Source organism: Sinohyriopsis cumingii, chromosome 3, assembly GCF_028554795.1.
Source record: "Sinohyriopsis cumingii isolate HCF-2022 chromosome 3, ASM2855479v2, whole genome shotgun sequence".
In the NCBI taxonomy this organism is placed as follows: Eukaryota; Metazoa; Mollusca; class Bivalvia; order Unionida; family Unionidae; genus Sinohyriopsis; species Sinohyriopsis cumingii.
This window is the reverse complement of record NC_142963.1, coordinates 75,171,875-75,186,464: the sequence shown is the minus strand read 5'-3', so window position 1 is coordinate 75,186,464 and position 14,590 is coordinate 75,171,875. Positions and strand designations below refer to the sequence as shown.

At 35.5% G+C, this 14,590-nt stretch overlaps 1 protein-coding gene across 2 annotated transcripts in view; it reads left to right on the top strand.

Moving 5' to 3' along the window:
- The window catches only part of LOC149803131 (eukaryotic elongation factor 2 kinase-like), an 81,411-nt gene that overhangs the window by 37,733 nt on the left and 29,088 nt on the right, over window positions 1-14,590 (top strand). For both annotated transcript variants that reach the window (XM_089952750.1, XM_089952751.1), the window contains one exon: window positions 8,668-8,814. In XM_089952750.1, coding sequence (XP_089808876.1) covers window positions 8,668-8,814 — 147 coding nt within the window. The remainder of the gene's footprint in view (window positions 1-8,667; window positions 8,815-14,590) is intronic.

Genomic DNA, 14,590 nt, shown 5'->3' with positions numbered 1-14,590 from the left:
GTTACCAAACTTTATGTATTGCTTGCACTTGGGGTAAGGAAGAACCCTATTGATTTCAGGATCAGTAGATTAAAGGTTGACCAACTTGTAAACCAGATCAGGGTTCTAAAACATTCTAAGTTCATAAACAAGGCTAGACCTTGAACTCAAATATCAGTAGGCAAATAGTCGGATAGGTTAAAACTCGACCCTCAATTAAGGATAAATGTCAAACACTTAATTCAAATTGGATATACATAATATACAGGACTTAGCAATTATGGAAGCCAACAGGTACCACAGGTAAACAAACATACTCATTAGACAAATTATATCACAAACATTCATAATGTAAATTAGTGTAAAGTAAACTTGGTGATGCAGATGATGTTTGAATTATGTAAATATATTGAACAGATTTGAAAGCAACGCAGTTCTAACAGATAATGATGGCCTGGCATCTCCCAGAAGTATTGGAGGAGAAAATAAAATCATTGCATGAATTCATGAAGGCCACAGAGAGAGTGATTTTGCCAACAATATGATCATTACTGATTCTGAAGTTGTGTGATGCCCGAAGAGACCTCAAAAAACACCAGACACACAATAGGGGCAATGGAGTACTGAGAAATAAACAAGAATATCAGAAAAAAACTTGAAGAAAGCAAAAGAAGATTGGATTGGACAAAAGTGCACAGAAATAGAGAGCAGTCTGATAAAGAATAACAGCATAAAGGCATTCCAAATTGTGAAAGACCTCACCAGACAGAAGCAACCAAGAGTCAGTACCATTCAAGATGAAAATGGAAAATGCCTCACAGAAGCAAGTGACATTGCAGAAAGATGGACTGAGCATTGCAAAGAACTCTACAACCATCAGTCCACCGGAGACTCAGAGGTGCTTGAGGTTCCATATTCTTCAAATGATGATGATTTCCCCATTCTCAAAGAAGAGGTGGAGTCAGCAATAAGAGCACTGATGAATGGGAAAGCATCTGGAGTAGACAACATCCCAGCTGAACTTATCAAGAATGGGGGGGAATCAGTGATAGAGCTACTAAAAAAAATCTGCAACAAGATCTGCCAGACAGGTGAATGGCCAACACAGTGGACCCAGTCACTGATTATAACACTCCCCAGAAAAGGCAATCTCCAGCTGTGCCAAAATTGTAGAACTATCAGTTTGATCAGCCATGTTAGTAAGGTAATGCTGAAGATCATCTTGAACAGACTGAAACCACAAGCAGAAGAAATAATTGCTGAAGAACAAGCCTTTGACAGAGTGTGGCATGAGGCATTGTGGGCCACAATGAAGAAGTACAACAAGGGTCAAAAGTTTGACCAATACAATCAAGCAGCTTTATGCCATGGCTACCAGTGCAGCTACGGCTACCAGTGCAGTAATTGCCCAAGGTTCTGTGGGGGACTGGTTCCAGACAACAGTCGGAGTACATCAAGGCTGTCTCCTGTTACCCACTCTTTTCAACATCTACTTAGAGTGCATCATGAGCGAAGCCCTGGAAAATCACTGTGGGACAGTCAGCACTGGAGTGCGTAACATCACCAGCCTCTGCTTTGCAGATGACATTGATGGGCTGGCAGGCAGTGAAGACAAGCTTGCCAACTTAGTGAAGAACCTGGATGAAACATCCTCCAGATTTGACTTGGAGTTAAGCACTGAGAAGACAAAGCTGATGACAAATAGTGGCAAACAAATCTCAGCCAAGATTGAAGTCAGAGGACAGGAACTGGAAACAGTTAGCCAGTTCAAATATCTTGGTTTCATAATCACTGAAGAGGGATCAAGAGCAGAAATTTTGTCAAGAGCAGCACAAAAAACAGCAGCTATGTCAAAGCTAAGACCCATCTGGAGAGACAAGAATATCTGTCTGAAAACTAAAATCAGACTATTGCGAGCACTAGTCATCTCAGTCTTTTTGTACTCATGTGAGGCCTGGACCCTGACAGCAGAATTATAACGAAGAATCCAGTCACTTGAAATGAGATGCTACAGAACCATCCTTGGCATCTCTTACATGGACCACATCACAAATGAAGAAGTGCATAACACCATCAGGTGCAAAGTAGGCCAATATAAGGACCTCCTCACCACCAGCAAAAAGAGAAAGCAAAATGGTATGACCATGTCATTAGAGTCAACAGTCTATCCACAACAGTCCTGCAGGGTAGCGTCCAGGGTGGAAGGAGGAGAGGTAGACATAGAAAAAAGTGGACTGACAATATCACAGAATGGACCGGGAACAGTTTTGCGGAGACACAGGCATTGGCACATAATCAAGACGAGTGAAGGGAACTGGTCAGATGTTCAGCAGCACAGCACCTCTACAACCACGCTAAGTCAAGAGACTGATGATGATGATGATAATGATAATGATTACCATGGATGAAATGCCAGTGCACTTTAATCTCATTCCTGGACAGACTGGTGATAAGAAGGTTGATAAAAGTGTGATAATTAGGATGATTGGTGAAGATAAAAAAGAAATCAAAGTCCATGTTGTTTCCACAGTATCCAGACACAGAAAGAATGTATCGTATGTGTGCAGTAGAAGGGTTGGGTTGATGAGGTGATGCCACAGTGGATTAAAGAGATTTATCTCAAGTGCACAGTTTAATAATTTTTTTAAAATTAAAATTTAAGTTTGAGTGCATGTTTTGACATGTAATTTTAGAATGATATAAAAGGTGTCCCACAACTTACAACTGAAGAAATTCCCAATGTGTCCCAGAACATACAGTACACAAAAATGTTAATTTAAAAATTAATTTATGGTGTCCCAATAAATATGGTGTCCTGGTAATTACAGTAAATTTGGTACTTACTGTTACCTGACCTGACACTAGTATTTTAGTATTTTCTGGAAAATTTTGTAAACCAGATGGGGCTTCTAAAACATTCTAATTTTGTAAACAAGGCTAGACTATGAAATCAAATATCAGTAAACAGCCTGACTTAAAACATGTGAATAGTCAGGTAGGCCAAACCTCTACCCTCAGTTATGGACAAGTTTCAAGCACACAATACACTTTGAATATGCATAACATCCAGGGCTAAGCAGTTATAGAAGCCATTGTGTGCCAGTAAAAAAAATGGTCTTCTCATCAGACAAATTATATCACAAACATTCATGAAGTAAAATTGTAAATTAATGTAAAATAAACTTGATTGTTCAGATGAAGTTTGAATTATATAATTTCAAGACACTGATATGATCATTCACTGGCCTACAAACATGGATATCATTCATGATGCTGAGCTGAATTAACTATAACTGTTCAGCTGCAGTATTTTGATGTGGATGCATTGTGATCTAGTTCAGCAATCCACTATTAGACCTCATCTTCTGCAGGTCTGATGTCATAAGCAGCTGCACGTTGAATACTGCAGATTCACCTTTGGAGGCTGGGTCTAGTTCTGATACTGTCATTGATGAAAAGTCAGTGGATGAGGATCCTAATTCTTAGTCTGAATTTAAGTTACAGAGGTCATCACTGGTTAGAACATGGTGCCCAACCTCAGCATAAGTTATATATGAATCTGCTGGATGGTTGGCATCATCACCTAGGTCAGTAATTAGTGGCCATATTATTAGTATACTGATATAAATATCTTATTTGTGTTATTCTGTGTTCCATGTTTCATTATATATATAATCAACCTTACTAACAGTTAATATTCATGTCTTACCAAATCTACCATTGAGCCGTTGACTACATTTTGTCTTGCATGATGAAATGAAGAACCAGTTGGTTAAGGAAAGGACCAATAGTATTTTCAGGTTACTGGTCCTTTGGGCTTGCAGGTATTTTTGGTGGGTTTCACACACTTTTCACAAAAAACTATTCTTGTACATCTTAGGAACATTGACAAGACTAAAACTGTCCATTATTCACATGTGCAATGTGGTATTTAAACACGTGGAAGATGAGGTCATTGGTTGTTTTTAGGTGATGAAGTGGGATGATAATAAAGCATTCACATAAACATAACATAGGGAGATGGTGAAAAAGTGTTCATATACCTATGACATAAGGAGATGGCAAAGCAGTGTTCATGTATTTGTGACGTATGGAGATGGTGAAGCAGTCTTCATGTTCCTATTAAATGAGGCAGATGGTGACTAATGGAAATGGTGATGAAGTGTTCATATGATTGTGACATAGGGAGATGAGAAAGAGGTGTTCATAAGGGAAATGGTGAAGAAGTGTTCATATACCTATGACATGTGGGAGATGTGTTCATATACCTATGACATGGGAGATGGTGTGTTCATCATATACCTATGACATGGGAGATGGTGTGTTCATATTCCTATGACATGGGAGATGGTTAAAAAAAAGTCTTCATATACGTCTGACATAGGGAGAAGGTGAACATGTATCAAGTTGTGTATCATCTACAGACAGAGAAGAGAATCTTATTAACTGTCATGTCTTGATCCTAATGGGAGACTTCTTGCAATTTGGAATTTGTTTTCTGGTGACATCCAAACTGGATTGGATAATTCCATGTAAATGTATGAAAACCAGTATTTAAATGAATGAAGGATGGCACATTTCTAATAGCAAAAATAAATTACCCATCACTGTTGCACAGGTTTTTCTTTTGATGTCCAGAAACCACTTCCTGCAAGTTATATCCACTTTTTTGTTTTCCCTTAAACAATTTTCTTCTTGTTTCATTTCATCCGTCTCATTTTCTGTTCATATGCTGGTAAACCCTGCCCTTTTTTTTTGTAATTCTGAAAAGGACCTGTTAGGTTACCACATGTATTCATTCCTTAAAGGGTCAGATACACCCACCCCTCTTATAGTTGATATACAAGTAGTTACTGGTATGTCTTGGTGCTAAGTTAAACACTATATAGGTTCGACCTCAACTTAATAAGAATTTGTATTCCTTTATTTGAAATATTAATGAAAAAAGGAATCAGTTCTGTGGGTTTTTTAAAATCTTTTTACAATTCACCACTGTATATTAAATATTATTTGTGTGACTTGTATTGCTTTATTATTGTATGTATCTGCATTGGTCCTTGTGAACAATACAGGTTTAATAATGGAACATCTTCCTTATTTAGGAAAAAACAGGAAATAATCCTAATGATTCAATCATTGTTTACCTTTTACAAATACTTTGGGTTTCTATACCACATACAATATATACAAAACATGAATTTCACATCATATAGTACATATTGTCATTATTATTGTTTTCTTTAAGGTTTATTTTATTTTAGAGAACAATGTTGGGACAGTCTGGGGGAAAATGTGGCCACAAGAAGGGCCCTTGGGACACTCCCCTTGACTGCCTCACTTATTAAAGTACACATATAAGAATTGTTGTACTTTTTTCACTTATAATGGGATAGTGGAGTCTTTTATGCAGAACCTCAAGATGCCTACTGTAATAGGGCTAGTTCTTCAGCTAGGAAGAACATTCACAGGTCCCAGGAGCTTATAGGACCAGTTTCTTTGGAGATGAGTAAGATCCTTCCCATAGGAGAGAATGAACGTTCAAGGATTAGATTACCTTCCCCTGAAAGAGATAAGTCGAACATCCCTCACATTCACAGTAGCATTATGATGTCTTCATTGAGCATTTGTACGGAGCATTTTTGCTGCCTTACGTGAGGAAGGAAGTGCACTGCTCAGGATAGCATGATGCTGCCTTCTGCAAGGAAGTGCATGACTTGTTTTAGGGTAGCATGTCACACCCTTCTGAATGGGAGGAGCAGCACTTTGATGAGCGATGAAGACAAACTAGCCTCTGACATAACTACAGTGTATGTCGCCTGACCTGTCACTGACCATTTACATGTCATAACTGGTCACCAGTGACAGGTCATTGACTGGCAACTGGTCTGGTCCATGGTCAGGGTCTGGTCACCAGGTACCAGTCATTTCATCAAAGTGACCAGTCAGTATATGAACACAGGCAACTTCATTCTGATGACCAGTCAGATCTGGCTTATGTCCCGCATACAGGGGCGTATTAACCATTAAGCAGACTAAGCACGTGCTTAGGGCACCAGGGCCAAAGGGGGCACCACAAAGTTGAGAAAAGGGTGAAAAAAAGAAAAACAAATGAAGATTTGTATAAAAAATTGATAAAACTAGTGCAGATTGATCATAATGTTCTGTTTCTTGATCATGGTGCACCCTAGGGTTATCTTCCCAGGTGTATGTGGAAAGGAAGGGGGCACCAAGATTTGTCAGTGCTTAGGGTACCAGTGAGCCTTAATCCGCCCCTGCCCGCATAGGAAGTATAGCATCATTAAGGAAAGACAAGCAGTTTTGTCTTTATCCTGGACCTTCTAGAACATATTGAGCCCTTACTCATGATGCTGAAGTATGGGAAATTGCACAGAGTGCTCCTGTGTCACTTCCACCCACTCTTCTATTTTGAGTGTTCTAGATCATGCTGTTTCAGTCGTTGTTGACTCCAACAATTTCGTGGTCGAAACAGCTCAATTGATGCCTCCTAACAAACCCACTAACTCTTCTTATTGAAAGAAGTAGGAGGACATCTGTTATTTTTAAATCAAAAGACAGCACATGTCAGAGTGCTCTTGACAGCAATAAAAAGAGATATAACCAGTATCTCTTCTCAGAGATGAAGTGATAACTTAAAAAAGATAAATTGAACTATACCTATCACACTGCACAAAAGCTACTGCATTTCTACTGCAATAACAATATTCCTTCCACCCAGTCAATGAATTGCTTTGACTCAATCCTGTATGGATAAATGCTGTCTCACATATTTGACACCTTTGAGTGAGACTTACACTGTTACTGGAGTACAGTTAGGCAAGTGAAATATGAAATGTTTACATGTCGATTCACACATTAGGCCTTTATCTAAACAATACCATGCTCATCAAGTAGAAGTTTAATTTGCATACTTAAAGCAGTTACTGTTGATATACTCCATTGACCATGCAAGGTAAATAGAAACCACTTTTAGTTGGGAGATACCTTGTTGCTGACTACAGAAGGCAGGTGACCATTATGCATAAGACATTGATAAAGGAAATTTGCTGTAGGGGATTAGAATAGCCATTGCGATCAAGTGATGGTTATATACAGGTCACCATTAGGCCAGGTTTCACCAAATCTTACACATGTCATTCATCAGAATAAAAACATTATTCTTTCAATTGAAAACAATTCCCTAATTTATTGGAGATTCCTTGTTAAACATCTGTGCAGCAAGTCTGATGTAACAGTTGTGTGTAGGACATATATACCTGACCATTACATATCTTCTGAAGGGTGAACCTCAACCTTGTCTACTGACAATGACCCATACATATCTTCTGAAGGGTGAACCTCAACCTTGTTACTGACAATGACCCATACATATCTTCTGAAGGGTGAACCTCAGCCTTGTCTACTGACAATGACCCATACATATCTTCTGAAGGGTGAACCTCAACCTTGTCTACTGACAATGGAACACATTATTGTTTATTATACTGCTTTACGTCCTGTGTCAAAAGTTTATTTATGGGTAAACTCAGGAAACTTTATGATGGTATACTGCCAGAGAAAACCTTGGATACTTTAATTGAATGAGAGTTACCAGTATATAACATTTTTTTCACATTATTTTAATGATTTTATATTTTTTTAATGTTTATTTTATATTTTATTTACCTTTACAGAGTTTTGTGATATTTATCTTTTATATTTTTTTATTTGAAAGAATTTATATTCCTTAAGATTGTTGCAGTTGTTTACATCTCCATTTTTACAACCTTACTTGTAATCAGTACCTTGTGGCCATTATTGTGCTGATGTCTCATTAACCTGTAATAGATTTTATATAAAGTTTATAGAATTTTATTTATATTTTTTTATATATATTTGGAGCAGTTATCTTATTGCAATTCTTTATATCTAAATTTTTTTTAAACTTTACTTTTAATCTGTATGATGCAGACAGTATTGTGCAGATGTTTCTTTAAACCTTAACACATTTTATATACAGTTCACAGAATTTTAAGATCTTTACATTTTATACTTTATTTTGTAGTAATATGTTTACATTATTTGGAAGGCTTTGTTTTTGTACAGATTTTTGCAGTATTTACATCTTTAGAACTTATAGGTACCATGCAGCCAATATTGCCCTGACACACCATTAAACCCTAATACATACACATACTAATGTAACAGCTGTAATGTAACAATGTAACAAATGTAATGTTAAAGCTACATTAGAAATCTAAATCTCACATGCACACACACACACACACACACACTAATGTAACAAAGCATTTTTGTTTATCATACAGTTTTGTGAAGACCAATTTAATTAATTCACAGTTTTAAAAATTGACTGCTTGGTATCATCATTCTGTTATATTCTGGAATAAACAAAAAAACAACCACTTTAAACCAGTAGAAGCTTGTTACCATTATGTACATATTCAGGAATTGTGTGCCCTGCTTTATTACTCTCTGTCTGTTTTTCTAAAACAATATTACATCTTAAGAATTTGTGCCCTCTTTATCAATGCTTGAGGGGAGACAAACATGCAGGCCATGGCCAAGTTAATGTTTTAGAGAAAAACACGGTTTATTAATGTATGATGCCTAGTGGTCTAGGGCAGATTAGACAATAAGAAATATTTGAAATATAATTTCCATTTCTTTCAGGTGGACATATTCCAGATGTGCATTCTTGAATTCAGCAAACGACCTGAGCCCAATATCTTTCACTTGGAACACTTTATTGAAGGGGAGTACATCAAGTACAACTCTAACTCGGGATTTGTGGAGGAGATGGTCAGACACACCCCACAGGTATGTATTAATGATGGTCAGACACACCACAGGTATGTCTTAATGATGGGTCATCTCTAGGCTTGGCAAATGCAAATCATGCTGATGTGTAAAAATAATTGCCCGAAATTAATCTGAATGCGTGAAAATTATACATTAACATTGCAAACCTTACCATTGTTTTATTCATTAAATCTCCCTGTAGTTTAAAATCCCCAATTTAGCTCTACTGGTAAAGCAACAGAGGAGTTTATGCTATGGGCTGTTGTCCATCTCTAGTCATCCAGCCAGAAGACAGGTATTTGTACCAGTTAATGTAAGAAATTCTCTTTCAAAATTGTTTTCCTGTAGAAAAAGCAGAGCATTCGCTAAGAAGTAAGGATAAATGAATAAATTGCAATGATTCCTAATATGATTTAATAAATTGAAAAATTCTCACTCCATTCCATCTTAAGTAAGCCGATTTACTGCTCATTACATTGGTCTTTGCAAGTCAGGTCAGATTATGACAAATTATTGATGCCCCTATCTTGATTGTAAAATGTCTTCTAAAAAGAATAATTTCCAAATCTTGACCCATTTATATAACATAATATGGTGAATTTGAGAAAATATAATGATTTAATAGATTATGAAATTTGCATGTTTTATATTTACATTACCATTTCCATTCAGACTTTTTAGATCCTATAATTGATTTCATTCAATCCAAATTTGTGCCTTATATTTCTCATATTAGGCTTCAGTGAGAGAGAACTACTGTTGCTGTTTTTTTTCCAATGTCAGGTCACAATGTCATTAATCTGAAATGTCTTTTGCCATGTCTCCTCAGGCCTACCCCTATTTATGCTTTCCATCTGCTTTTGAAGATCCTTAGCTATTTGGACAAATTTGTACACTGCTATGTTTTGAAAAATGAAACTTTGGAATATAGCAGTTCACAAAGTTCTAATTAACAAGATTTTTATAGCTCATTTTTTTTATTGACATTGATAAACTTGCACTATGGAAGTTCATATTCTAAAATTATGGCATTTTAAAATTTCAGTAAACAGAACATTGCTGCTTTTCATAACTTAATAAATTATTAAATTGGGGTTTCCGATTTTATTATGTTGATCTTGTCTTCTTGTTAATATATCGTCTTTAGACTTATAAAAATTTAGCTAAAATGTAAAACGATTTTATAATCAACATTAGACTTGATTACTATTTCAAACTTGGTGCATTGTTTGAAATAGGAAATGAGTCTTTAAAAATATTACTACAATGGGCTAATGCAAGTAAAAAATCAAATTGCATAACATCAGGAGGGGTGTATGGTAGGGAAGAACTTGGAAAACCCCACATGCTATATTCTCTAATTTACAATACACATACCCAATGTGAAGAGTAACTGTCAAGGTCTGACTTTTTAAGCATCAAGTCACATACTTTATCATATTTGCACTTACAGGTTCAAGTGAAGGTAAAATAAAAAAAAACTCCCAATATATGTCATCTGTATTTTTGTTTCTTTTCTTTACATTGAAAAAAGTTCAGGTTCTTCTGTAAAAAAAAATACTCTTTGTTGGTACAACCATTTGCATATATGTATTTTACAGTTTTGTTTTCGATGTGAAGATCGCGGGTGTTGGGAAAATGACAGTTAATAAACATTCACTCCACGAACTCCACATATTTGACATTTACACACCATAATTCCTGTAATAAAGGCTCTAGAAAGTCTGGATTTTTTCTTGTTATTTATTCTGGTGTCATATATGTCCATTTTTGAGCTTGCACAGTCACCTGTTGAGTTCATTACCTGCTCAGGTAATACTTGCTCACACTAAAACTACAAAATCTTGTGTCCACTTGTCAGCTTACACAGTTGCATGTCAAGTTCATTCCTTGTTAAGGTTTTACTTGCTTATACATTCTGCTGCCCAGTAAAAATCTACATCAGATTTACAATGTTGCATCTAGGATCCCAAGGGCAGGAGACAGTGTGTCCCCCACTCTCCAGATTTTAGGACAACCTTTTAAAGGGACAAAAGAAAATAGTAGTAAGTAATACACTAGTAGTGTTAAAAAAATGAGATATGATGATCTTACCTACTTGACAGTTTTGCCATCTTAACCTTGACTACAATTATTTTTATGGACATTTACATTATTATGATAGATGTATTATCATGTGCTCAGGTAAATCAAGAAAACATTAACATGTTTGAATATCTGGAGAACCTACAAAGAGCTGCAATTTTCCATTCCATATTTTGCTGTCACTTAAATATAGTGTTCACTCATTATCTATCAGCATTTATTATAATAAAATTATATCAATATATCATAGGTGTCAACTTGTACGGTTTACCCATAATTTGTACATTTTGTTTCCATTTTTGTCTGTGTACGGCCATATAAGTGTTTTGTATGGTTTTTCGTTTAAAAAAATTTGTTTTTAAAAAAAATTGTTTTGTGTGCCTTCATGACTCTGGACATGCTTTATTTAGAACGAGAATTAACTGAGATCAGGATGGCCCAAAACAACCAATCAAATCATACTCAAAACTGCGCTTTTCCTTTGATAATGAAATGAGTTTCATTTCATGGTTCAATTCCTGTGTGTGAAGATCTTGTCGTTTATCGCTCTGAAATTTGACGCTCACACGAATTTCTAATATTGACTAACTGTGTAGTAAGTATGTTTTCTTATTTTTTACATTATTTTATTATTTATACTTTTTACTATCAAATGCATAAAGTTTACATCAATTTTCATACTTTAAATAGTGTGGCAGTCATCTTGGTGTAACCTTAATTCATCAAACTTTTCTGTGTGGAGATGAAGTTGATTTATTAAAAGTTTTAACAATACACATGTATACTAATTAAAAATAAATAGTCTGCTGAATTTAGCACTGGCACTTTATCATGCTGTCATAGTTTTTAATTAATTTTTATCAGATACGTAATGCAAACAGTGAGTGATGTCATTTTCGTGGCTTGAAAATATGTAACACTGTCAAGTTTTTGACCAAAATGTCACACCATATTGCAAATTCATAACTTTTCAAACACCAGATATGCAATTTTAATAGAAACGATCAACAGCTTTTGAGGTATAAACTTCTGGACTGCTACTTTGTCCATTTCTTTTATTTTTAGATGTCAATTTTTGCTTAGCTCCTGGCATAATATCTTGGGGTTTATGGGGGAAAATGTAAATTCGTAACACATTTGCAATCAAGAGATCTTTCTCTTTCACATGTCAAATCTTAATTTTTAATTTTTTTATTGTTTTAATTTCTTTTATTTAGTTGAAATATTTAGTTGAAATATTCCATCCATCAAATGGATGAGCCTAGCGAACTCAAAGAAACGCAAGCTTGAAGACACTGACCGAGGTCATGGCAAGTTTCAGGCTGATTGGATTAAAGTTTACCCTGGCATTGTAGATGTATCCAAGTTAAGATCTTCACATGCTTTTTATAAAATATGCAGCAAAGACAATAAAGTGGTGGCGTCGGGTATATATAATCTGGAAGAACACTTCAGGTCAAAACTGCATGAAAGAAATTTTGAAATGAAGAAGGGAGTATCCATCAAAAGCTTCTTTGCTCAGCCAAAGCAGGAAGATGATAGTGTTATAAGTAAAAGGAATGAAATAAAGTTTCAGTTTGCAAATAATTATGTAAAATATGTGTACAAATACTTTGTGCATAGCATTTGTTGTTTTAAAACTGTTGATCTAATACATTTTTTCATGTAAGGTTTTTTTTTGGTCTTTATTTGGTTTTTATTGGTCTGGCATACAGGTTTTCATCTCAAGGGGTTGACACCTATGATATATACATTTCCTTGTTGTTTAATTGCTTTTCTTTCAAACTAATAAATCATTCATTAAATGACATATTGGATATTTACATATATTTAGTCTCATTTGTCATTAATTTAAACTCAAATTAAATTTTCCTTCCCATAGGTGTGACTTTAACATTGAAAACACATTACACTTGTACAGTGTAGCTATCAAAGACTTTGCACTGCAACTCAGATGACTGCCAAAGACTTTGAATGGTTTCATTGCCAGATATAATGGGTTTAATTTGGATATTCATGTCCATAATAAAGTTGTTATCACCTGATCTTCAGCATCATTTTTGGGCTTTAAAGCACTTTTTGGTATTTCCTGTAATACTTTTTCACCTGAGTGCCTCGCGTTACCGAGTGGTCTAAAGTGCTTACCATTAAGGCTCTTTGCCATCTCACCTCTGTCTGCATGGGTTTGAGTCTCAGGGTTTGGCCAATGTGGGTATGTGAGAAAGCTTGCCAGTAACTTCTTGTTGGTCAGTGGTTCTTTCCAGGGTTTTCCCAGGTTCTTCCTCCACCACTTATACTGGCTGCCATGTATAGCCTATGTTGTGCTGAAAAAATGGCATTAAACCCTACAACAACAACAACAACAACAACAACAATTTTTTCATCTCCAGTAATCTTAAGTCTAGTTCAGAAATTTTTCTTTTAAAATTGAAACTTGGAAGTTTTACTTGCCCAGTACTTATGAATATTTCTGAAGACTGAAAATTTTAAACTCATCTACAATATTTTTAAAATGATTTAGCAGGGTTAACATTCTACTTTCAGGCTTTTCTGATGCCTTTTCATGCTCTACACATTATACATGTTCACAGCTTTTATTGTGAAATTTCAGTGATTATTTCCTAATGCACCTTTTGAACACACAGCTAAAGATGACTTTTGAGAATGATGGGTATTTTGCAGCAAACTTAGCAAGACAGTACACAGGATTCCTCATGCTTGAGCTAATCAGATTAGGCATGCCATTCCTATTGAATGTATCTATTGTGTTTTAAGGAAGCATACTGCTTTTTTCTGCTATTTCTTTTTGTATGTGTGATTTTAACCTTTCTGTCATTTCTTTTATTTTCTGGCCCACCACCAAAAAACTTGCAAATCTCCATCATGTGTAATGTTCTGATGTCCATAGGTGACATCATCCAGTGATATCTATAGATGAATGCTTGAGAAAATCTCCTATTGCAACCAACATAAATAATTTTATCGAAGCAATCCTCAGGATCAGACTTTTCGAGTTTTGGTTATCAGTGTCCCTGTATACCTCATATCAGCCCCTTGCGGCTCCACATACAGGTATCAGACACTCTTCACAACTGTACAATTCCCCCAAGTCTCTCTTCATGATGTATTTCTATGAAAAAATTCAGAGCTTGGCTCTTGCAGTGTGCTGTTACAGGATTTGCCACAGTTATGCCAAAGATTATTTTATTTTATATATACAATAAAGTTTCTGTTGAACCTATGTATTGAGTATTATTTAAATAATCGAACTGCAAACCAGTCCACATTTTGAATCTAAATGATCTGTACTAAATGCAGAGTTGTTAGTAGCCAGGCACTAAAAACACTTCTGTTCAAAAGTTGGCAATGATTGCTGGTAATGGATGCTTATGTAAATCTAATGAATGTTAAATGATGTCGAATGAGTAAGTTTAATATTAATGACACTCACAAGTGGACACAAGCAGCAACAAAGAATTTCTATTGATTTAATATGTTGTGTTGTCTGAAACACCTTCCGAATAAAGGATGCCATTGATTGGAAATAAACCCACATCTTTATCTCCCTTTTATTTGATAATCAGCTTAAAGTGCTTTGAGGGCAAGTGACTTGAAATGGTCATTTGCCCTTCCTCACCTATCATGCAGAAAACACAAGTGGAAACTTTTTTGTCCTGTTAAAATTTAATATAAAATTGAAGTTTTTCTA